At 46.6% G+C, this 25,802-nt stretch overlaps 1 protein-coding gene across 1 annotated transcript in view; it reads left to right on the top strand.

Annotated features, from left to right (window-relative positions):
- Positions 1–25: 25 nt before the first annotated feature.
- Positions 26–25,802, top strand: part of MAPKAPK3 (MAPK activated protein kinase 3) — a 123,112-nt gene continuing 97,335 nt past the window's right edge. The window contains exons 1-2 of the mRNA XM_051811445.1: positions 26–193; positions 17,379–17,455. Coding sequence (XP_051667405.1) covers positions 41–193; positions 17,379–17,455 — 230 coding nt within the window. The 5' untranslated portion in view covers positions 26–40. The remainder of the gene's footprint in view (positions 194–17,378; positions 17,456–25,802) is intronic.

A 25,802-nucleotide genomic window follows, 5' to 3' on the forward strand; every position in this document is an offset into this window, starting at 1 on the left:
GTCCCTGAAATGGACAGTCAACATCATGACATTATAAATAATGGCAGGATTAAATTCAAGCTGCTGCTTGCTGTTGCTGCTGTTTCCAGTGTTGCAAGTTCCTCTCCTGACCATAGCTAGTGAGAGAAGGAAGGAAAGCAAGCAAAGGAAAGGATCTGGTGTCCAAATGGAAGCAGTTGCTGGGCCAGTGGAGGTGAGCACTCAGGAGGGGTGGAGGTGTCCAGATAGTGACCCTGCAGTCTGTGTGTGCCAGGGATGTGCTGTCAGGCCCTGTCCAGGCTGGACTGGGACTGCACTGCCAGAAACATTAGGCAGGAGGTGCATCAGCAAACTGAGTCTGTTGGGAAGGCTGCAGCAGATTCAGAGGCATTTCATGAGCACTAATACATCTCCCTTTCCCCTCTACCTCTCCCACTCTCCCTGCTCTTCCATTCCCCCTTACCTGCTGAACACTGGCCCTGCTTCCCCAGAGAGCCCCGAGCTCTCGCTGACGGCCCAGCGCTCGGGTCTCCAGCTGGATCCTTCCCACCCTCTGGGCTCTTACAGCCCTGTGCACACACTGCCCTTTCCCCCACTGTACCTCTGACACTGCATTTATCCACCCCAGGAGATAGCCATGTCCTGGACACTCTTTATTTGAAACTGTGAGTCTTCTCTGGCCTGTAGTACCTGCCCTGGTCAAACACAGTAAAGGAAATCTGGGGGAGGAGAGAACTAAAAAAGATCAGATAAAGTGCACATTTTAGTCAGAGGTGTTGTTTTGTTTGGTTGTGGATTTGTTTTTAATAGTAATCCATGGATATTTTTTAAATTCATTTACTCAGACTCTGTTTAGAAATTAAATTTAAAGAAATGGTTCAGATTTCTCCTGGCTGTTACCAGTGTTCATGTATGAAAGAGAGCAACATGCACAGCTTGCTTTTGCAGGATGCCTTAAAAGCTGGGTTATGGGAGAGTTTTACAGCATCATGCTTCATTCTTCAGGGGCTGGCTGTCTCCCTGCAGCAGGCTGCAGTTAGCTGACCCTCCAAGGGTGCTGGGGAAGGCAGTGTGCTTTTTCTTGGAAGCATCAATCAGTCACTTGTCCGAGCTCTGAGCAGAACAAACCCCCTGTGAGACAGACCGTTGGTCTAATCCAGTAGGGCAAGTGTTAAATTCCTATATTTATAGTAAAGCAATGGTGAAAATGCTTGCATTTCCATGGATTTGCATTGCATAGGGGTTATATGTCTTGGAAAATCACATGGTGCTGCTGACCTTTTCATAAAGACAAGAGTGGAGAAAAATTGCTGTTCCTCCCAAGAGGCTGGATGTTCTTGTCAGACTCCCATCCCAGGGAATGTGCTGGTGTCGTACAGTGTGTTCCTCAGTGCTTTACACGTATTGGCCCGGGCTCATTTTGGGACAGAAAAGCTCCTTGGAGGTGGTGGTTTTAGGGGGCTCCCCTGGGCTGTGTCTGTGCTGCCCGTGGGCAGGAGGCTGAGCTGCCTCAGCTCCCCGTGCATGTGAGCTCTGCAGAGCTCCCTGGAGCCGCAGGAGGCTGACGCCTCCCTTGGCAGCGTGCGTAATCCAGTGTCTGACACACGGAATTTTCTGGGAATTTACCGGGTCTTTGGAACCCAGTAAAACGGTGATTTGATTCCCGAGGTGGTGCTTTCAGAGAGGAGCTTCGTTTGCTTTCAGGCCCCTGAGGAGCGTGGTTTGTGTGTGCTCCCATCGGTGTTTTGGGGTCACCAGGTGTGCGGGATCCACCGGGATAACTGCCCTGCCCCGAGGACGAGCTGGGAAAGGCTCGCGGTTTGGCAGAGCCCTGCAGATGGAGCTGCGGGCCCAGTTTAGCTGTGTCCGTGCTGGAGAGACTCCTGCCTCAGCCTGCCCGCTGCGTGGGGAGGGGCAGACCCCGCCGGAGAGAGAACGGGGGTCAGCAGAGGGCAGAAGGGTCGGTGCAGCTGCAAAGTGGGGCTTTAACCTCGATTCCTGTGCCGGTGAAACAGCTTCGACACTGGGCTTGTGTCGGCAAACTGGAAGGGGACTCACAGCTTGGTACAGGACTGGGGTTGTACCTCATGCTGTTTGTGGGGGGCCTGAAGGGCCCCTAGGGCTGGAGGTCAGAGACAGAGAACCATTCTTGTTCTGGTGTAATGTCCACGTGAGCACCCCAAAGTGCCACCTGTGCTTTCAGTGTCCACCCAAGATGTGGGGTGAGAGGGCCTTTCCCAGGGACTTTAGAGAGAGAAAGAGATATGTTCATCCTCACAGAGGATAAACTACCTGTGGTCTTGTAGGAATGAGACTGCTGCCCCTGTGAGGCACTGACTGACAGGGTGACTCCACTGGGGTGACACAGAACATCTCTGGGGACCCAGATAACCGAAGTGTGTGGATTACTGGCCGACATTCGGTGTTCCTCAATGTGGGGCCATAGATCAAAATGGCTTGGAAGAGAGCTTGACAGTCATCTAGCCCAATTTCTCTGTCCAAGTAAGCATCAATTTGCCTTACATCATTCCTGACAAATGCTTGCCCAGCCTGACCTAAAAGGCTCCCAGTGCTGACAAGGGACTTCTGCATTCAATCTGTTTTGGTGCTTTGTTGTTCTATGTGCTGCAAAGTTATCCCCTGCAATGGCAGCTCGGGGTGATTAAAGCCGAGCACTTCTCCTGTCCTGAGGTGAACAGCTGCCTCTCTCCTTAGAGCACCTTCCATGTGTGTTCCCATGTTTCCTCAGTCTTCATTTCTGAGGGGAAGAACTCCAGCACTGTGTTGTTTCTGTCGGCTGTGCACATCCTTCCCTCCCTGCCTGTGAAACGTGAGGGGACCACGTGTGCAGGTGATACTTGGGCCTCTGGTGAGTGGAGTAACAAAGCTGCTGGAGCTCATCCTGTTGCAGAGGAGGAGTCATTTCCCAAGTGAAGACTAAGCCAAAACTTGCATTAACATTTTGTTTGTCTGGGAAAGTTATCAAAAAGTGTATTTAAGTTTTAATAAACTACAATTTCCACTCCAGTTTGAATCCAGAGGGACAAATACCCAGTGAAAAAAGACTTCTCTCTCACAGTCAGGATGATAATGAGATACCAAGAGAGACTTAATCCAGTTTCCAGACTATTTCCTTTTCCATAGATGTTTTGATATGCTTTCAGTTGTCAGAAGTTTCAGATGTTTCCTCCTGTGGAGGGTCCTGTCACAGTCCTTCTCTGTTTCTTTTGATTTTCCTTCTGGGCTGGATCCTGGGATCGGGCCTTTGGGGAGTATGGTGTGTGCAGATCCACTGGAGGTTTTGCAAAATTAACTGTTTTTCAAGGGATTTTCTCTTGAGCAAAGTGCCTTAGATTTCTTTCTCTTGTGTCTGAGGAAAGAAATCCACATGTCTTTGGATTCACTGTGGGGCAGAGTGGGTAAGGATAACAAAGAAGGAGGAGCTTGTTTGCAGTAGTTCCTGCCCACAGGCAAGGCCAGAGGAGCTCCAGCAGTGCCCAAAAGCAGGTGTGACCTGCACTCTTCTTCATCTGCTATTAGTAGGTCAGAGGCAAATAAGCTGTCATTCCACTTTGCTCCCTTTGGGAAGTTTAATGCTGCATTTGCTGGAAACTTTCCAGTGGTTCCATCCTATACTGGGATTCAGCAGATCTAGATGCAGATCCCTGCTGTGTGACAAACTGCAGGCCTGACCTTGGTGTATTTTTGCTTACTCTGTTCCCTGCTGTTCTGGTTGGAATGTTATTCCTTTACTGTCTTATAAACCATTGTGAGAGTACCTGATATAGAGGATGTGGGTTCCCCATTACATAGGACTGTGACTGTCCTATGGCTCTTCTTCAAGTACAGCCAGAAAGAGCAAAGAACAAGCCAACTTCCATGAAATATCTCTCCTCTGCTGCTTGGTGACAGGGCTCACCCCCCTGCTGCAGCCTGGTAAACCAGACTGGCTTTGCTGCTTTCCAGTGCAAACCCAGAGGATGGGGGAGTGAGCCAGAGAACTAGCACTAGTTTTTCTGCAGCAAGAGCATCTCTGAGCACAACGAGAGCATGACAGAGGCTGCTGCTGCTGCTGGGAATGTGCATCTGGCAGTGCACGAGTCACATGTGCTGCCTTGCAGGCAGGTGCAGAGAAATGCTGCCACACCTTGTGGTCTCTGTGGTTTGTCTCCTTAATGTGCTTGGTGCAGAACTGAGCTCTAAAGATCTGCTTCATCTTCTCCCTTCACCAGCACACCCGAGTGGTCACTCTGCTGTGCCTTGTGTGCTCATCCCAGCATTTTGGGCAGACTGGGCATCACCATGTCATTGCAGTGGCAGCTGCCCCAGCAGCCTTACAATGATAGCCATGGCTCCATGAGCAGGGCTACCACAGGCTGGAGGGCCTTAGAAGCACCGTGTGAGCAAACTGCTGCCTGGGGAGGAAGGGGCCTTGGCCACATTGAATATTTACTCTGGGTTCAGCTTGCTTTAGAGGGCCACAAAAGTAGTCTCACACTTCATCCTTTCTTTCGTGCCGGCTGGGATGTTCTGAGATCATCCTGTCCATGACAGGGAGCATCAGGACACGTGGCAGGGATTCTCAGCTCCCAGGCTGGAATTTGCAGTGTGGCAAAGAAAATTTTGCCATATAAATATCCAGGGCCAACAGGTGTGGTGAGAAACTGAGGCACAGCAAAGGAAGAGCCATGGCAGAGTCTCAGGAAGAGCTCAGATGCTCTCAATGGCAGATCTGGCAACTGAGCTGTAGCTGTACTGGTTCCTCCCTTGACTGGTTCTTTAAATAGTGTCTATCCCAGCTGTTCCTTGGAAGGATGATAGTGCCTCAGGAGCAGGAAGTAGTGGTTGTTATTCCTTGGTGGAGAGTGTGAGCAGAGAGATGTTCAGTTTTGAGAGCCTCGGTGTTGGGATGTGACAGGAGGGTAATTTTCACAGTTGGTGTTACTGGCACAGCCATTGCTGCAGGACCTGGGGCACACAGATGGCAGATTGTTTGGAGGAAGGGAGTGGTGAAGAAACCAGCACGTGAAGCTCACCTAGAGAAGATGATCCTTGAGAAAGGGTGTGTTAAAAAGAAGCCAAGGTTTTAGGAGGGGTGGCCTGTGCTGCCACATTCCTGCCCTGGCACTCTGAAATCATAGTACAAGTGTGGGGCTGAGTCTCTACAAGGTGCAATTTGTATGTAGGAGGCAAACTCTGAGCATTTCTGCTCAATGTCTGCACTTCAGCAAGTGAGTAAAGCCCCTTCTCTGATGTGGATGTTCTCCTGGTGGACCATGGATTCTGGGCAGGAAACAGTGGACAGAGCAGAGGACTGAGGAGCTTTATTGACTGAGAGCAGAGCACTGCTCAGGGTGTGTCACAAAGGTGCCACTGGCCTGAGCTTCTATAAACCCAGTTTCTGTAAAAGTCAGGAGTCCAGGGGAGGCAGAACTCTGCTTCTAGTGGGATGTCTTCAGCAATTCTTATGTGAGAGATTTTGATTTCCACTTTATGCTAGCTGCTGTCTATAGTTTTAGCTACCCACCTGTTTCTTCTTCCTCTCTTGGTGGTTAGCTCGTCTCTGTGTTTTGTGCATACACAACAACATGCACACAGTGGGACGTGCCCCTCACCTTGGCAGCACAGTGCCCAATGCCATGGAGGCCTGACCTGGCAGCCTGAGCTGCTGCAAGAGCTGCAGGACCCAGCAGTGCTGGAAGGAGAGCAGCTTCTGCCATCAACATCCTCACTGCTGGAACTGGAATACACATCTAAGACTGGAATGTGAACACAGTTGCTTGGGTTGTTGAAAAAGGCTTGAATTATTATAAAACTCCTGGCCTGGAATTTGGCTGATGATTAATTACTTCGATTTGCGTAGTGCTTTGATGTTCCAGCTGTAAATCCAGAGCAAGCTGTTACAGCTCTGTTGACCTCACTGGAGTCATCCCAGTCATTCCAGTTGGCACACCTGGTGCTGTGTGGTATTTGTATTCTGTGAAACAAGCGTCCAGTCATTGATTTAAGCCTTTCCAGGGACTGGAGGCTGTTAAGCTGATATATCTTTTCTCCTCTCCTGTATTGCTTTGCCACTTAGCCGGGACTGACCTGCTTGCCATGCTTTGACTTTGAGCTTGCTGCTCCTCTGGAGTCCTTCTCTGAGCCCTTGCAGTCTGTGCTGTGTTTGTGTTGCCATACAGCTTAGAGACTCCTCACAGGTTGCTCCATCTCTAGATTTTTACCACTCTATTCCCCTGCCAGTATCTTGTTGTGTAACTCTCCCCTTGCCAATCTTGTTGGCTTGCATGGATAAATTTCTTTATGCTAGATAATTTAGAGTGAGCTTGTGACAGAAAAAAATCTAAGAGGCAGTTCAGTCTTGCATGGTCCTTGGTGTGGTGTTGCAGCTGGTGGGATTTGCTGGGTGGAGTCCTGGTGCTGCCATGTGCTCTCCATGCTTGAGAAGAGCAGATTAAGATCATACTTGGCTCAAACAAGGCTTCTTCATTTAATGTGTATGAGCAGTGGGCACTCAGGCTGAAAGTAGATAGATTTTGTACTTCAACTTCCAGGTCAGTGAGTTTTTTGTCTTGTCTGTGTCAGCAGACAGTAACCCTTTGTTCAGCAGCACAACTTTTTCCACCTCAGCAACACACACACACGTGATGCAGGTCCTGAGTTGTGCAATAAACTCCATAAGCCTGACAAATATATTGTCTGTTCTGCTTCAGGGCTTGATTGTGTGCCCTATTGACCAGCAATAAAGCCAAGACTATGGAGGTAGTTACTTATTTGTTTAATTTGGCTTTTCCATCCGTCACTGCCTGGGTGGAAAAGAAGAAGGCCATAAATGCTTTGAGAGTAAAAATCTTGTCTTTGGAGAGGTGATCTGTGTAACTTGTGAAAGCTGGATAATCTAATGAAATTGGTTAAGTATTAAATAAATTACTTAATGTAGTAATTAAGTAATTTTGTTACTAAGGAGGGCTGGGATTAAGGCCAGGGTAGGTCATGAGCATCCAGAGGAACGCCCTGTAACCTGTTGCTGTCCTGATCACAAAATAACTGCTTGGAATCCCATCTTTGCCATGGTTGGTGCTTGCTGGAACCTTCCCCTGCTGGTGCAGTGTCTGGAAAGGCAGGAGGGGAGGCCCCAGCCCACTCTGATGGTGGTGCCTTTTCCTGAGCCCTTCTGGAATGTGTGGGCACTGGCCAGCAGAGCCTTGAGCATGGATGTCACTGTCCATCCCACACAGGAGTGGGACACTTCTCCCTCTCCAGGTCTGACCTGCTGCTTTCTGCAGACCGTGGGCAGAGGAGTGAAGGGAACCCCCTTTTTTCTTCCCTTTCTAGTCTGACAGTGCCCTACTGCCCCACCAAGGCTCTGCTCAGCCAGCTGTGCCTGACCTCCTCTAACCTCTCTGTTAGTGCTCTGCATCCCTGCAGAATTCCCTCCATCCAGATCATCTTGGACTTTGTTCCTAGCAAAAAATCCTGCTCAGGCTTCTTGGAATTAAGATACAGCTTAACTCAGAATTGCTGTTTCCTGGGAAGTTCTGTCACTCTAAAGCTTGTTTGGCAAATTTTTTTCCCCCCTTTAATCAGAATGAAATAATTTGCAAAATTTCCTACGAGGACAGTGTGTCCCAGATTTTGAGTTTTAGAAATGTTCTGCTCTGGGATTTCTGAATTTTTGCTTTGAGTTATATCCATTTTAAGTTGTACATCTTATGTTTCCTGCTGATTTGCTAAGTAAAACCTAGCAGCAGGTCACAGTATGTATATTATATAAGAAAACAGTAGTAAAGTACCTTTTTTTTTTTTTAATCAGTAAGAACAACTGCTGCTCATTATCAATGAAACATCTTATCTTATTTCCTAGAACAAGAACTCCCTTGTTTGCAATGTAATGAGAGTCTGGCAGTGCCATTCCAGCACCCGGCAATGCCTTGATCTAGAAAATTGGGTAACATTTTGTTATGGAGTAACAAGTATAACTGATTTGTCTTAATGATCTGCAAAGTAATAAAATATTGCACTGCTTTTTCCAGATTAGGGCAAGGCAATAACCATGCACGTGGGATAAAAACCTCTTGTGATAAAATTTGGATGTTCTGGAATAGAGTTTCTGAAGTGCCAGAAGCAAAGCTGTTCCAAGGAGCTTTGGCAGGAACTTTTATCAAAACCAATGCTCTTTCAAAAACAAATTGAAGGAAAGGCCTGTTCTTAAAAGAAGTTCTTCCCAAGAGGTTGTTTTGTTGTTTTGCTGGTGCTTTTCTGCTGGTTGTCCTTCTGTCCCAGCAAAGGCACTCTTCGTTACTCTCCTGAGTGTTCTGGTAAAGAAGACCTGGATGTTCTCACTGGGACTTAAGCCCAAGTCTCCATAGTGAAAGTCCTCAAAATCCCTTTGTTTCCCCAGCTGCCCTGCCCTGGCTCTGCTTTTGTGCTGCTTGTAGCACATCAAGTCAGGGGTGAGATAATTCCTCCTCTCCTGCTGTGCAGGAGCCTGTCCCTCCTGCCCCTCGCAGGGAAAGGACAGTGGGCTCTCCCTGTTGGACCTCTTCCATGGAGCCTCCCTCCACGTGGAGGGAATGCCAGATGGTGGTGTGTCTTTTCTCCAAGGTGTTGCCCAAACAACCGACACAAATAAGTTCCTAAAAAAACCCCCCAGGATGTCCTGAGCAGGGGAGATGCCTTGAATGACTGGGAGGGCACAAAATCAACGGAGCCAAAGTTTCCTTTCCTGTCCTGCTTTGCCCTGAAATGGGATGTCTGGTGGGAGAGCCTTGACTACCCTCATGGAGGAAGGTGTTCCCGTGGTTACCTTTCAGCATTCACCACTGCAGACACTGCTGGGAATCCACAGTCTAGGGAATCAAATTCCAGTGTGGATCACAGCACAGATGAAGAACTTACCAGTCTTAAATTAAATCCATGCAGCTATTACACCGTATAGTTAAAAGAAAAAAAAAGTACAGAAGCAGCTTGCTTGTTACAAGCAAACATGTTCAATTTGGGAATAGCATCCACAGTGGAGGAGCAGATCTGGGTGTGATGGCAAAGGGCTGCAGTGACAATGGGATTTATTTTCATGGGAGTCAATACACAGTCCAGGCATCAACAGTTCTGAGCTGTAAAGTACCTCAGCAGAGAGCATTGGATCAGCAGGGTGCTGCTGAACTGCTCTGCCCTCAGCAAGGCACAGCTGTTGTGTGTTCACCCCACTCCACTGATGTAAAGCCTTCCTTTGTCCTTTTCTTAATGGTATCAATGACAGAAACTCATACCTAACAGGGAGGGCTGAGCTCCCAAAAAGTCAGAAATGAAGGTGGTGGCAGCTCTGCTGCAAATGCAGAGATGGGAAGATGAGGGACAAGTTTTGAGGGCGTAGAACAAGCAGGTTTATGAGTTGGTTTGTGCTGTGTGACCTCAGTGTCAGTATTACTGCAGGGATCTGGGAGCAGTGCAGCCAGGGTATGAGGGCAGTTGCTGGAACCACGCCACTGGAATAGCACTGGACTAGTTCCAGTGTGCTCCTCTGAATTTTATTTCTTATAAATAAGAAATGTCCCCACTCGCCCCAGTTCACAGAATTAGATCAAGGAACAGAAGAACAGAAGAATTCTTTATTCCCTAGGCTAAGATCTGGGTTTAGCTATGTCCAAATTGATTCTTTCTGCAAGTATGGAAATGCCTTTGCTCGTTCTTAAGTGGTGTTCTGTGTGCCATTGTTCCCAGTCTGGGTTTGTACTGAAGGTGGATCTTTGAAAGGCAAGGCAAAGGCTGGGATCTGGGAGACAGCCTGGCTGTATCCAGCACTAGAGGCTACAGGGAAGCACCAGTGGAAGGAAATCAGCAGGAATTTTTCCCATGTCAGGGAACTGGTGTTTCATTAGCGGGGAAGCCTGATGAGAACTGACCTGTGTTAGGAGGAGGATGTTCATGGCAGCAGAGGAGGTTCAGTGGATGTATCTGAAGGGGTTGTTTGGCTGCCTTTTAGAGCTTGTGGAGTCCAGTTAAGGGCTGTGCACTTCTGAGTAGGGCAGGTCTAAGGTTTGAGGGCCTGAGGGAGGCTCTGTCCTTCTGTCACCACTGCCTGAGCCAGGGAAGATCCAGGGCTGAAAGCCAGAGTCTGTGGTGTTTGGAAGAGTCTACCATAAGGGAAGGAGGCCCAGGAGGCCCTGGATCAGGAGGTTCAGGATCTGTGGGAGTTTGTTTGTTTTAAAGGCTGAGGAGCAGAACAGTGTGACTGGTCCCTGCAGTGTGTGTGGGACTGAGTGCTGGCACTTACCTCATGTGTGAGCCCAGCCAGCCTGGGAATGCTGTGCATGAGGAGCTGGCAGGTGGGAGGAGGGGAGGGAATGAGCTGCTGGAGGCATCAGAGGGACTTTGACTGCGACAGGAATGTGTGGTGAGGGTGTGTCAGGGCTGACATGGTTGCAGGATGGTTTCAGGGAGACAGTCCTGCTACAAACAGGGAAGTTTGAAACCAAGATACAGGAGTCTGCCAAGAACTCTGTGCATGGTTCAGTCCAAAAGATGGACTTGCACAGGGGCAGGTCCAGAACAGGGCTGGGGGGATGAAAAGGGACAGAAAGCTTGGCAGGTGAGGGAATACCAAAAGAGATGAGTTTGTTCTGCCTAGCAAAACAAAGCCTGGGAGGGAATGCGATGTCTCGCTTGTAAACACTTCATTGGCAAGTAAGTACTAGAGGGGAAGAAAAGTTCTTTATAATAAAGATCAATGCTGGCACAAGGACAAAGTGGTGCAAATTTACTATTAATAAACTTAGCCTGGAAATCAGATTTTCAACCACTGTTGAGTGAGATTCTGGAGCAGTGTCTCAAAGGGAGAAATGAAAACCAAAGGAGCTTTGTAAAGAAGCCTGAGGAGTCTGCAGTAGCAAGTTAAATCTTGCACAGTCTCATTTCCTTTTATGCATGGAGAGGCCAGAGACAGCCTGACCCAACAGGCCAGGCAGGAGCAGGGGAAGCAGCAGTGAGCAGCTGTGATGAAAAATCAATAGCCAAGGTACAAATGAGCTACAGGAGATGGGGAGTTTCAGAATAGCTGAGCTGTGCAAATATCCAGTTTTGGCTGCATCTCGTGTTTAAAAACAGACTTGGCCAAATTTACTGAGTGTAGAGCCTTTTCACACCATATTTTAAAACCAAAACTTGCACAGTAGGATTCTGTGCTAACTCTTCCCTCCCACTTCCCAGCTGCTGCCATTTCCTGCTCCATTCAGGCACGGATCTGCATTGTGACTGTAGTAGGGTGATTTGTCTCCATTCCTCCTAATTCCTCATGAAAGGTTAGGACGTGTCTTAGTACCTGTTTTGAGGAATGCTCACCCAAAGGACAAGTCTGAACTTTTCAGGCAAGAAAATGAGAGAAAATTGACTTTCAGAGAAACAAGACTTTCAGCCCTTGGTAGTGGTGTGGAGAAAAGTACTCCCAGAAATGGCAGTTCTTTGGAATTGGGATGAAGAACCCAAGAACCAAGCAACAAAGAGAAGATGCATTTAGAATGAAATAAGGAGTAGTAGGGCAGCATAGCAAGTACCTTTTTTCAGCTCCTACTCAGACCTGAGCATTCAGGGCAAAGAGAGTTTGCTTCCTATTCCTTCTGGCTGCAGACCTGGAGAGCACCAGAGATACGTGGGAGAAACCTAGAGGAGCATTACTGCCCATCTGAAGGAAAAATCTGCTGCTGCTTTGAATTCTGCCACGATATCCGTGGTGTAGCTCTGAGAAGTTTGGTTTTCTGGGCAGCATTTTTCTCTTACCAATAGACTTCACGTATTTGTCCCCCAGCAGGGTCCTGCCTTGGCAGTAAAGCCAAGCAGAGCATTGGAAAGTTGCCACTGATTGATGGAGTCAGTGCATTGGAGGGATAAAGTGAATATAAACCCTGCATTTCCCAGGGGAGGCTCTTACCTGTTTCTCCCCATTTGACCTGACAGGTCGAGAGAGACAGGACTGAATTCTGGTCTTACCTACTGTAAATTAAAACAAATTCTGTTAAAAACTCTTCTAGCATATCCTGTCTGGAAACGAGCACAGTGTTACCCTAACTCTTCCCAACTCTGTCTTTCAACATTACCAGAGGAAAACTGGTGGTCAGCAAACGTTACGAGTAGACTGGCACCAGGAGTGTTTCATTAGACAAAGGTGATCAAATTCAAATGACCTGGGTTTTGTTAATGGAATGATTGCTGCAACATTACCTCGTTCTTCTGAATATTTGGGGTGTTAAATGTTCCAGATACCACTGTGGTAAGCCCAAATGTCAGTCTGGTTTCCAGAAGGTAGAAGCTGTGGTTGGTTTCTGTGAGCCCTAGATCTGCAGTGTGCAGGAAGGAGGGATTTCCTTTCACTTTTTGTTTTCTGCAATATCTGAAAAATTAAGTTGGAGGCTTATAATTCAAAGTTTTGTCCCCAGTTGTCCAAACAATGCCTGTTGAGATATGACAGGAATGTCTTTGTTCTGAGCTGTGGTAGGATGTCTGCCTTAGCATCACAGAGGCACTTGGAAGGAGCCCACCTACAGACAGTCTTGGCAAATAGAAGAGGTGGATACAACAAATGCTGCTCACTAAGAAGTTGAAAGCCACACAAAGCCATGACTAGGATGAATCTATCTCCTGAGATTTGCCCCAAATTGTTTTATACTTCTGTCAATGTAACATAGAGAATAGTCTGTATAGGGGATAGTCAACACAAATTTCTGTCTCTCTTACCATGTTTTCTTTTCTTCCTCTGCCACTCCATTCTTTCTTTTCTTTCCTTCACAGCTTAAATGAAACCAGGAAAGGTGCTTGGTAAGTGTTGTGCTGGTTGCATTCCTTTTCATTGTAACTGTCTCAGTTAAGAGAGAAATTTAAGAAAACACATTTGGGGAGCTATTTTTTATTATATTCGTTCCAGCAAACACCAATAACAGAAACAAAAGGCTCAAATCTCATTTGCCTACCCTTTTTGTTACTTTTTACTCCAAACCAGAGCAGTGGATGTAATAGGACTGAAATAATTCTGAAAAATGAGTAAACTTGGAGTTTCACCCCATGGGAACGCTCAGTTTTGAAACTTCCTTTTTTTTTTGCAAGGTGTTTGAGCTTAGAATAGTGGATCCTCAAGAGCTCATGTGTGCCTGTAGATTGTGTAGAGAATCTCTCAGCTATGGACATTCCAGAATGGCAGTGCCCTCAGAATAATGGAAAATGTTTGGACAATGTTTGCTGTGTCTCTTTCCCTTGTGTCACTGCCCCATCTCCTCTCTCCTGCCTGTTCCATTTAGCCACAAAATCCTGCCTAGCCTGGTTTACCCAACCACAGGGCTGCCCTACAGACCTGAGGGCTTGTGAAAGCAAACAGTGGGTGTCAGACCCCACCCTCAGCTGGATGGAAAGGCAGCCAGCCATGGAGCAACCCAAGCAGACTTCTCCAATAAGAAAAGGAAGGTGAATGTTATCTGCTAGTTAGCAGTGATAACTGGGTTGAAAGAAATTTTAGAGTGTATTTTCCAAGGAAGGGGTCCTTTTTCCACACACAAATGCAGTTCCTGCTTATCCTGTCAGGATGACCTGCCCAGCTCCTCCCTCAAGCTGAGTTTCAGTCCTTCCACTTGTACCAGTGGTGAGGGTCACAGCAATGAGGTTCTTCCCCAACCTGGCCAGCTCTTGGTGCATCAGCTTCACTTGGACAGTAAATAATGCAGGGTGGAGTGCATGAATCCCAAAAAGTGTGTTCGTAAATCCCATTCAGAACAGTTTATTCAATCAAAACAAACTGAGTTTGGACTGTGTTGCACAGGATGCATTGAAAACCCAGCCACAGTTGTCTTGTCATCTGAATGCTCCCTTTCATGATTGTCAAGATTTTTCCAGTAAAGGCATGAAATCCCTGCAATGAATAGTGAAAGGTCTTTATCTTAGAAGTTACATCCCCCACTTGTGTCTCACTTAAGACATTAGTGCAGTTTAGGACATTAGTCTGTGTTCAAGGCAGTAGTGCCAGGCCCTGGAGAGGAAATCCACCTGAGGAAGTGAACTAACATGATGTGATGCTCTGAAAAGAACTGTACAAATCAGGAACTGCCCCAGCCTCAGTGCTGTGCCTTTTGGTCTGACCCCTCTGCTCCAACAGGAAAATGCTGGACAGTCCCTGCAGGTGATGAGGCATTTGCTCCTCATGTCACTGGCAAGGGGTATCACAGAGACAGGACATCATCTGGTAAAAGTTAAGCTCAGCTGCAAATGTCATGGAATATCACTGTGATATTTGTGTGAGGTGCTTCTAACCTGTCACTGGGAAGGTGTAGTGCTTGTTTTAACCACTTTTCTGAAGTTCTTACACCTTTTCTGTGCTTGAGCTGTTCCCATTGACACCTGTTGGAAGTGTCTGCAACACAGCCACGCAGGCTGACCTGTTACACAGCCCTGATCTACAACACACCCCTAATTTTCCACCTTCAATCCTGATACTGCTGGGAGGGGTTAGTGGTAGTGTGACTCCTGCCAGGTGACTCACAACCTGCCTGTTGCCTGCCCAGCTCTGATAAGATCTCTGCAAGAAGGTTTGGAGCATCACTTGCTCTGATCATAGCAGCTCATGTGGGTGCTTGTCTCCACACCCCTGCCTCTGCTGACAGGCATCTGATTTGAAGCTGGCAGCTCAGATCCAGCTCATGGGCTTTCCAGTGACTTTAGCAGTTATCCAAGAGCTGTATTTATGATGTAACACACTGTGTCATAGGTTGAGGAGCATCAAATAGTTTGGTGGGGTTTTTTTCATTCTCTTTCAAGGGACAACAGAAACAATGACCAGATCATTTGGGGTTTGGTTTATTTATGATTGGGTTCTGCCACTGCTCTGTGCTGAGCTTGGTCCATGAGGTCTGTGAAGCATTTATGAGATTGATTTGGTAAGGGGGGACACCTGTGACAAATGGCCTTTTGCCTGGCTGCTGAGGGCTGATAAGTGCTTGCCCTTCATGCAGGTGCTGTGTGTAAATCAAGAGTGTGTCCCTGCAGAGAGTGTGTGGAGCAGCTTGGGCACAGCTCTGGTTTGCAGTAGTGCTCCTTTACATCTCTCTGGCAGACTAAATGTGTCTCAGAGGAGGTATTGATTAATTTTTCATCTGTTTGACCTTTCCTCACTGAAAGGGTAGTGGAGAGGCACTGTGGTGTGGCTCAGATTTGCCCAGCACAGTGGTGGGGCTGAGGCTGCAACAGAGTGCTGGCAAAGTGGTGCTGTATTGACCTGGTGTTGATTTATTCCAAAGGCACTGCTCTCTGATGTGTGAGCAGGGCAGGGAGAAGTGGAGAATTGTGCTTGAGGTTAATTTTCATCGTTGTAGAGTTCTCTGGAAAGTGAATATATTCCCTTTCCTAGTGTTCCTCTCTCTGTTAACCTGAGCATAGGTGAAAGCATTGGCTTCCCAAGAGAACTGTATCTGCACAAGGTCATTTTTGGCTTGTCTCACAGTTTTGTGTGCATTAAAAGGAAACAAATCCAGCCTTACTTGTGTGCCTGAAAGATGAGGGTTAAATATGGTGAGACATAAATATGGTGGTAAATAAGATGAGGCTTTTCTCTTCGGAAAGAAGAGTCAGACCGAACCTGATAGCCTGTGAAAACTGAAATATTTGGGGTTTAATATGTGTAAAAAAGAAAGGATTTTTTGTAGATCTGGACAAGAAATGGAAAAATTACCATAGTCCTTAAAAATGCTGGGACAGAAAATTATTTTTCATGGAATTGAAAGCTTTGGATTTGATTAAAAAGGTCATTCTTTAAGGCAAAGTTCTGATTATTTTTTTTACTTGAACTGATTCCATATTATTGCTAATTTATGGTCCGAACAGCCCATTATGCAATACACTTAACTGTAAGGTGATTATTGCAGCTTAGATTACTGAGAGCTCTGCTTATCTGTATGTAATATCTGTACCTCTGCCTGGTTCAGACTTGCAGCAGGCATTTGTGGTTATATGATAGCTGAGATCAACTCTTTATTCTTTGTGATCTGATAGAAGGTACAGAAGAGAAAGGATAATGTGTAAAATAATAATATGCTCAGTGCAGCTTTTCTGTAACAAAAATTACACGAGGTACACAATGATCCAGTTTACAGCATGAAAATGGGCTCTGCCAAAAGCTTTGGGAAAGGAAAAGAATCTGTAGGAGAAAGTAAACGTTTACCAGGATTGCATGACAAAGTTACCAACTTCCCTTGTGTAGCCATGGAATGACACCATGAACAGCCATTTTTTCTCTTTGAGCAGTGTCACTGGGGTGTAACAGAGGAGCAGGTTCTGTTTAGAAGGGCAGTCTCAGGCTTCACATCATTTCTCAGACATGTGTTGATAAAATAAGGACCTGTGAGCTGCTTATTTCATGTCTCAGTTCAGATTAAATACTGTGAGCCCACCAACATGGGTAGAATCCCTCCTGTGCTCTGACTGAGCATCACTCCCACAGATGTAGGTGGTGCTCAGGTGGATTGGTGGTGTTTGCATTTTGTTACTCCAAAGAGGTGCCAAGATGTAAAACCAGGAGGACTTCACATCACATTGCTTTCCCAGGAAGGTGCCTCTGTGCCCCAGGCTGCTGCACCTTCAGGGGTGCTGATGTCTGAAGTGCAGCAATGAAACTCTTCCCCTTAGGAATCCTCTTAGGGTAGAATGAAGGGGAAGGGAAAGTGGGAGTGTGGTTCCAGAAGCTTTACAGCTCCTTCTGCACAGCACAGCAGCAGGTTCTCACCTTTGAGGTGGCAACGAGTCCTGGTTCCTACAGAGTTCCTGCAAGGTCAGGAGCTGCTGCCTCACCCCAGGAACGAGTGTTTCATTCTTTCCACTTTGAGAAAAAAGCAGGAAAAGAGTGTTCTGGGTTTCAAACTGGGGCAGGAGCCATTGTCCACATCACACAGCAAATTGCAGTGTCCCTGCCTTCCTCCCAGTCCAGGGGAATTTATGATCTCTAGAAAGTGCAGAAAACAAGGGGCTGCTGAAAATGGGCTAGTTGACTAACAGGCCAGGTAAATCAAGCTCTTTGCCTCTGATCCTTGAAGGGACTACAGAATAAACTTAGTAGAGTCATAGGATATGAGCCCACAAACCTAAGAAATGCTGGATCCTCCAGCAGAGCAATCTGGGCACTGCCAAATGTGTGGGTCAAATCAGGTGGAAGGGGTCTTTCTGTCAGCATTGGGCCTCGAAGAAGCTGCTGTTCTAGGAATTTCAGTAGCTGTCTGCATTTAGCTGGGTCAATAGGCAGCAAGAGCTTGTGCTAGTCTTGTGCTAAATTAGTTTAAAAAAAAAAAGCCTGATGTGTTGTTTAGAAAATTGGTTTTTCCTGGAAGAAGATATTCTCAGAGAGTGAAATTACCTATTTTTTGCTTTCTTTAAACCAGTTTCAGCGGCGTGAACGGAGCCAAAGTGGTGCACAAGCCTGGGCAGAATCCTTTGTCAGCTGGGAATTTCCCCCAGGGTAAGTCACTCCTGCTCACAGTGTTATATGCTCCATGTCCTGCTTTGTGCCCTGTGGTAACAGTGTAAAACCAGCAGTGCTGGGACACAGAATGTCATTGTTTTATGCCTTTTCTATCCTGATGGGCCCAGCAGGCCCAAGATACCTTTGGGTAGCAACTAAATGAGACACAGTGATTGGGGTGAGCTCTGGCAACTGGAAATGGCTGAGACTGTTTCAGATGTGATGTCTGGTGGGTGCATGGCTCCTGCCCTACATTCTGCCCTCTGAGCTGGGGCTTGCTGGAAGGAAACTCCTAGGAGTGCCTTAAAAATAAAGGAATGTCACACAAGGAAAGAGGGAGAATGCCCAAGGCTCTGCCTTCCCCCATGCTGTGTGCCAGAGGAGTTGTCTCTGGCTCTTGCCTCTTCCTTTGTTCTGTGTCTGTGTTTTTTCTGATGGCTTTAGTGAATTCACTTCCCTCAGAGATTTTTCCTGTCAGTGTGACAGTGAAGTAAAGATACTTGGATAAAACACAGGCATTCCTTCCAAAGAACTATTTCTGAGCACAAGAAAGTTCAAGACAATTCAAGACAATACCCACAAGATATTGGTGCTCTATTAGAATACCAGCAGTTGTTGGTTGTGAGTGGCTGGCTGGGGAGCCAGGAGTTTGCAGAAAGTGGTAAAAGCCAATCCAGCTGAAAGCTGATTGCTTTTAAACAAAAAAATTTAAGAGCACTTCTGTGTGATTGTCTGGGGGCGTTTTTTGGCTGGAAAAAAAATCACTTTGCATTTAATATACCCATTTCCTGTCCCAGTTTCTCAAACAGCTCTTAATTTTTAACAAATTCTGTGTGTATGTGTATAGGTAAAACATGAAATGATAATAATGTTCATTTGAAGGTGGAGTTGATGTATTTAAGCTGCAATACCATTGCATATCTGGTAAACAGTGATGTAAATACCTGATAACAGAGGTTCATGAGAAGAACTGTTGGAAGCAGCTGCAGCTCCCAGGTCTGCAGAGCTCCATGTGAACAGGGGGAGCAAAGTGTGACAAGCTGAAGAAAGGGGCCTTTTGGCTTTAGCCTGACTTCTCAGGATTGGTTAGTGGCTGCTGCTCAAAGTATCTTCCTCCTCTTGGTATTCAGTTAACGTTTCAGGTTAAAACTTATTTCAGTTAATGGTGAGTAATTGTAAATGGAAAAAAAAAAAAAGAACTGTAGCTGTCATTGCTGAAAGACAAAAGTACAGCTAGAGCAGAAGTAAATAGTCACATACCCTAAAGACTACACACTGTGGCTCAACAAGCTCCCACAAACCCAATCTTTTCTCATAAATGGCTTTTTCTTCCCTAACTCCTTCCTGAAAGCTTGGGTAAGTAGGAGATTATGCAGAACATCCTAAAGTTCTCAGACCTGGTTAGTCAGAAGAGAACAAGACAGGTTCCAGAAAGGAGGACAAGGTTTCCCATTATGCCAAGCATTCTCACAGCCCCTCCTCCTCAGAGTTCCCTCTGCAGGGAAGGGAACCTAGCAGAGCATGGGATGTAGTTGCCTGTCTCCTGGATGGGGGGTCAGGGTGTGGAAAAATTTATCCATGAAGCCTCTTTTTTCTTCTTCCGGGTGACAGCACAGAATCCCCTGATCACTGTCAATAGTCAGTCACTCCTGGAGACCTCTGTGGTCTACAACTGAGCCATGGCTGGTGAGGGGAAGGGAAGGTGCCTTGTGATTTTGTGGTGAATCTGCCCAGTGGTGACTGGTCACTCCCTATGGAGTGACAGCACTGCAAGGAAGGACGTACCACAGGTAAGGTGTCAGGACACCCAACCTGACCTCACTGGAGGCTTCTTGCTTAAGCCAGGCTATCATCAGAGTCTCAGAGGTGAGGAGGGTTTGTGTTTTTTAAGGCTTTGGACCAGACTTGTCTCAGATAGGAGAGGCCAAGTGAGACCCAAGTGACCTACTCATTCCTCACAGAGTTTTTGGTGTGTGGGTTTCCAATAGACAGGGACAGCCCTGAGTGCTACTGCTCCTGTTCTTTTGTACCTGGAAGAACATGTGGCTGTCTTCACAGCCATGGGGATTGGCACAGTTGCCCAGCTCTGGTCTCTCCTCTGCAAAGTGCTGAGTGTGGGACCAGGCACTGCAGTCTCTGGAACTGCAGCCAGCACCAGTCAGAGCTGCTCGCTCAGCCCTGCGTCATGGAGGGAACATGTGGCAGCAGTTTCTCAGAACTCATTCTGGCTTAAGTGGTATCAAAGAGGAATTCTGCCTGTGGTTGTAACCTGTGCCAGGGGCTCCCAAATTTGTGTTGCTCTAAGTGCACAGGCAGCAGCAACCTAAGTGTTGGGGACACCCGTCATTAGTGCTGGAATCAAGGGCAGATCATGAGACAGCAGCTGCTGGGAAGGGGCTGTTTCATGCCCCCTTCATGTGCCTCTGGTGTAATTTGCTTCCTCCCATCATGTGCTTTTCTAATCCTTGGTGGCCCTGACGTCAGCCTGCTGGAGGTATCTGGTGCAGTTGGGACTGAGAGGGTTTGTCTTTGCACAGGATGGTTCAGTGATGGTGCCAGGAGGAACCAGTTTGACCAAACACTTCATCAGATGCTGAGAGCAATAGTTTCTTGTTGGGTGGCATGAGATATCCATGGTCCTGGGAGTTCAAAGCTTTTTAGGAAATGCTGTTGTTCATGTGGTCTTTTTCCATTCTTATTTTCTCCTCTAGGCTCTACCTAGGAGGCTGTTGCCCCAGATGAGAGATCCAGTAAGATAGTTCTACTCCTTTCACTGGTGATCTCTTTGCATTTGTTGTTGCTGGAGTCCCCCCAGGGCAGTGGGGTCTCAATCCCCAGCTGCCAGCCTGCATTAGCAGCAGCACTGTGCAGAATTCAGGCTCTCGCTTTGTCCCTCTCTGCTATTTTCCATCCATGATGTTTTCCTTCCTTTCCTTCCCATCCATTTTGGGAGCACATTTTTAAGGTCTAGCTCTAAGCCCAGCACAGTAAAAGCAGCAGGAGGGTGCTCTGCATGCCAAGGATTGCAGAAATGTTCTCACTGGGTGCTGGGGGTGGAGATGCTTGTTAGGCCCTGCTGCCACATTGACTCAGTGACAACCGGACTGCTGGAGTCCAGGACTCTGCATCCAAAGATAAGTGTGTGATGGTTACACAAATCAGCAGGTGAAGCTTCTCAGGGTGGAAGGATTGATGTGCCATGTGGACTTCCAAGAAATCACTGAATAGTGTTTTATCAGACCCAGCACATCTGGGAGCAGAGGGTTTCAGAGCTGGATTGGAAGCTGGTAGCAGCTGCATGACTGTGACCTTGTTAAAGGTAAATCTAAATAAAAAGAAGACTTTGCCAGATAATACTGTAACATATAATTTACCCAAAGTTAAAAGACTTTTTGAGTTAAACTTGGCGAGTGTTTTATAAGAAAACACTTATTAGAATTAGGTATTCTTTAAGAACAGTGCAAAGAGGAGTGATTTTACCTTCAGGAAATAGTTATCTTCATATAGCTGATCATTGTTCAGTGGTGAAGACAGCATTAGGAACAAAAAAAGTGAAAGCAATGTGGAAGGGGAGGCAGAGCAGGGCACAGTTAATATAAATTAGAAATGAAGTGCAGAAAACTGGAAATGAAAAGGAAAATGTGAAATTATCCTTGGCTGCTATCTCTTCAAGGACACTAAAGAATTTAAACATTCTGCTTGAAACTGAAAGGGAATTGTGTAAGGCCTCTTTGAAATGGAAATGGTGCAATTGTCAATGAAGATGAAAATAAGTAGAAGCATTTAGTAAGTATTTCTGATCTACATTTGGATGACAGCAGAATAATGCACTAGGCTCACAGGAGGATAATGAATTCATTTCTCAATTATTAGGCACCAGGAAAAAAAGTATTATAAAAATACTAAGTAGTAATAAGCCTTTTAGAAAGTACATGTTCAGATAAGACCCCAGTGGAGGTGCTGAGAGGAGAGACAGTGCATGTGGCAGTTTTTAGCACTGGGGGAATCCAGGACACTGGCTTTTTGGCTGGGGTTTCAATGTGCCAAAGGGGAAACTGGATTAGCCAAGCAGAACAGTGGTGGGCAGTTTAGAGTGAAGGACTTCTTCCCTGCCTCCCCCTCTGGCTGGGGGCTTAGGGACAAGCCCTGAGGGAGATGATCCCTTTGCTGGATTTAAGGCCTCTCATGGCTCTTACAGGACAGAATGACACCTCAGCTTCTTTAAGAGCAGGTTGTTTGGAGGCATTGAATCAAATAAAAAAGAAAAGGCTCTGGATCAAAAAAGGCCCCAGAGTGCTGCTGACTTGAGAGGGAAGTGGGCTGGCTGAGATTCAAAGCCCCCATACCCCAAAGCAGTATTGATTTGGGATTCTCTGTCAGTGGGGGTGGTAGCATCCTGCTTATTCTTGGATATTCTGTCCACTGGGGAGTTAAGCTCCTGCCTACTTAGGAATTAATTTCCTCTGGAAATGTTCTGAATGATGATGCAGGTGATGAAACAGTAATTCCCCTTCTGCTGGACAAGGAAGGGAGCACAGAGTCTTTAGAGCTTTGAGCCTCCCTGCTGAGGAAAAGGACTGCTCACAGGTGAGCTTTTGTGCTTGCCATGAGCCTGTCCAGCTGCAGGGCTTGGATGCTCTGTAGGGAACATGCCTGTGAGCTGAGGGAATTTTTCCACCTTTGCAAGTGCTCCAGAACAGGATTTCTAAGGGAGGGAGGTTGTTCTGTGTGCTCTCTCCACTGGAGCACTACCAGGCTTGTCTGCTCTGGGCTCAAGGCCTGGGTGAGATCTGGAAGCCCAGACTGCTCCTGCATAACAAATTGGAGCATCAAAGTGTGAGATGCTGCCCAAGGAAGCTCTTGGAAGTTACAATATAGATGTGCCTGAGGGACACTGAGCTCTGTGCTGCAAAGTGTGCAACGGGGAGGGGAAGCCTGACCAAAGGAACAGCAGGGCTTGGGGAGGAAAAGGAGGCAAGGCTGAGGGTGAAGCATTACACTAGTTCACATGCTGATTCTGCTCTGAATTGTGTGATTATTATTTTATATATATATATATGTCTGCCCAGTCCCCCACCTGCCCATCAGCTTTGCCTCACAGCTTCTCATACACCCTGTGTTACAGCTCTGCTCTCCTCATTGTGAATGAGCTCACCACAATGGCAGAGGTGTTAATTCCACCTCTATTTCCTTAATGTTGCCATGCTAGGAAGGTAACTTGGTCTTTCTTAAAACACTGGAGTGCATTTCCGTGAATTCCATTTGACGTGTATTTTTCAGATGTACTTAGATCTCCAGTGAGTGTTTCATAATTTAAGGGTAAATTGTTTCTTCTTAGTGTCTTTCTAGGAAATGCCAGTACCTGTGAATATCAGAGAGAGGCCTTTGTGTGTTGAGTTAGCTTGGAGATTGGGGAGTCAGTGTCTGCACTCTGGCCCTTTGCAATTTGCACCTGGTATTATTCATCTCCATTCATTACAAATGAGATACTCGGCCTAATCTTTTGTTCCTACTATCAAGCTGTTATCTGTAATGGTGATGTGGAAGCAATATTAATTATTGGATGAGCAGAAGGAACTAGAAATGGAATTACAAATGGAATTATTAATATTTATGGAGGCTTAACTATGCTATGCTCTTTTGTAGACCTGTATTGAAAAAGCTCAGCACCGTACAAGGAATGTTTTCCCTGCTGCAGCTTTACATAATCAGTTCTCAGTATCTGGAGCTTTCAGTGAGGGATTTTTAGATGCAGCTTTAGAGCCCAGCACTGCTTTTCCTCTGCAGGGTGATGGCAGGGAAGGCAGTGAGCTGGGCCCTCCTTCTCATCTGTTCTGGTGAATCCTCATGGTGAATCAAAGACCCAAGAGTTGATTTAAATTTATACTGCTGTTGTCTCATTCCCCTATTCTCTTTCTCTCCTTTTCTCACTTTCCCTGCTCTGGGCTGGGAATGCAATGTATGAAACCAGTGCAGGGGTAATCTTAATCTTTCGTCTGTCTGATCCAGTAGAGATCTCATGTTATGCAGGAACAGTTTTCCAAGAGAAGTCAGCAGCTTCTACATGTGGGAAGTAACTTCAATCCTAAAACTCTTTGGCAGAAGCTGTTTGGAGGATGTTTCCAGGGGCACAGTGAGCAAGACAGGCCATTCCATCTGTTTGCAGAACAGCTGCAGGTTGTGAGCAGAAGAGATGGGGAGGTACAACTGTCCTCCTCAAGGGTATTACCAAAGCTAGAAAATACAGCTCCAAAATCTATATTAAAAGACCTTTTCGGGTCTTAGCTCTGCATCAATGTCTTTGCATGTCCCAACTGGCACTTGGAGGCTTGTTGTGCTGATACTGCAGAAATACATTAAAATGAAGCTCCAGACAAAACAAGCTTTGCAGTTACTGAAGCATTTCAGCACTTCTTAAATGTCTGACTGTGTTTCTGCTTACAGAATATTTTCTTTGTCTTATTCTTCTGGCAGTTGTTAGGTTGAATGCAAAGAGGAGATTTTCCTAATGGTAATGTGAAAACTTGTAACAGAAAGAAATTTTTTTTTTTAAAACATAGTTCTCCTATTCAGCCCACCAATACAAATTAGATTATTAAGAAGAAAATGAAGTCTTCTAGTTTATCTTCCAAGACCTATTATTAGTGAGCCTGAACAAGCAGTGCTGCAGGTCCCTGCCTCCTTTCCTGCTGCAGTGTGAGTGCTGCCTACTTTATGCATTTTGCAGGTTGCACACTGGATTTATCTTTCAGTCCCTTCTTTCTGTGCCTGTTGCTGTTCACAAGCTGGCAGAAGCAGATGAGCATTATTGCAGAGGTGCCTCAGAGCTGCCATTTCCTTCAGCCGTTATGGATGTGGGGTCTGAGGACGTTCTTGTTGTACAGTGACTTCCAGACCATGAGTTGTATCTGCTCAGCAATTCCCTGTATGTGGGCTGTGCATTCTCAAGTGTTTCATGCCATGTGACCCTGGCCTGGGTCACTGTAAAGCCACATTTATTCAAACAAGGGGACATTCAGCTGGCCAGTGTGTGTTTGGAGTTTAAATTCATGGTGGTTTCCTCCTGCCTCCATGGGGCTGATTACCACACATTCCTTTCTTTTAATTTCAGCCCTCTGCAGTTCTAGGAAAAGGTCCTTGATTAAGTACTGAGAAACCAGTCTATTTGTGGGCCTTATTTTATTGCCTCAATTACATTACTGTATGCTAAATATAGGAAGGCACGAAGCAAATCCCAGATCCAGGACAGAACAGGGTGTTCAAGAGCACCGTTCAAGTTTAAATGGTGTGGCTTGGGCCTCTGTTTAATTCTAGCTAATGAACCAATTTCTCACAGAGTGTAAATGAGCACATCTACATTGATTTATAGGCAAGGAGCTGGGTCATCAGATTGGCACAGCTAAAAATGAGCCCAGTGCCCAGCTCTGAGCTTCCTGTTCCTATTTGAAGGGAGCAGAAATAAATGGTGCATCATGCTGTGGAGTTCAGAATTCCCAGCGGGACAGCAGAGTGCTTCAGCCTCTTAGCTGGTGCCTGAGAACCTGGAAATCAGCAAGGGCAAAATGTTCAACAACCTGTAAACTGGTCTTGTGGTTTGCTGCTGACTCTACATTGCTTTCTGTGCTATTTCCTGGGTGGGAGGTTTTAACATCCCTAAAATCCATGAAAGACAGTGATAGAGTCTTTTTGTCTCCCAGCCATGGATGTGTGGCCTTGGCACGGCAGGGACCTTCAGCTCCTGTGTAACCAGGCAGATTTGCATTTTCCTTCTGTCCAGCAGCTGAAGGAAACGCCCAACAACACAAAACCAGAGCGTGGAGCACTTGCATTAGGTGAGAGAGCGATCGAGCTGGAGACAGACCCTTATCAGCCCTGACAGAGCCCCTGCTGTGTCTCTGTGGGAACAGCTCCTCCTGCAGTGCCAGAGCCCTGTCCCGAGCTGCTCCTGAGCTGCTCCCAGGACCATTCATTCCAGCCCTGCTGGACAAGGGAGCTGCTCTGCTGGGTGCCTGCAGACAGGTACACGGGTGTCACACCTGCCAGCACAGGGTCCTTTTATTTCCTTTTATTTTCAGGGCTAGGCTCGAGTCTGTATGAAAGCTGCTGCAAATCCTCATCCATCTGCACTGCTGCCTGCAAGCCTTGCAGCAGGATTTCTCCTTCTGTTCACAGCTCGGTGCTGCTGCCTTGTATTTCAAGGGCAGCTTGTGGGGAACCCTGAAACAAACTCATTCTGGTTCCTGTTTTCCTCTTTGGTGTGCCTCAAGGCTGTCCTCACATTCCTCACAGCTGGGGACTGCTCCATTTCCCTGAATCTCATTCGAGTGCTGTACCTACAAGCCAG

This window comes from Manacus candei, unplaced genomic scaffold (assembly GCF_025592945.1).
Source record: "Manacus candei isolate 608988 ecotype Guabito, Panama unplaced genomic scaffold, ASM2559294v1 h1tg000082l, whole genome shotgun sequence".
NCBI lineage: Eukaryota > Metazoa > Chordata > Aves > Passeriformes > Pipridae > Manacus > Manacus candei.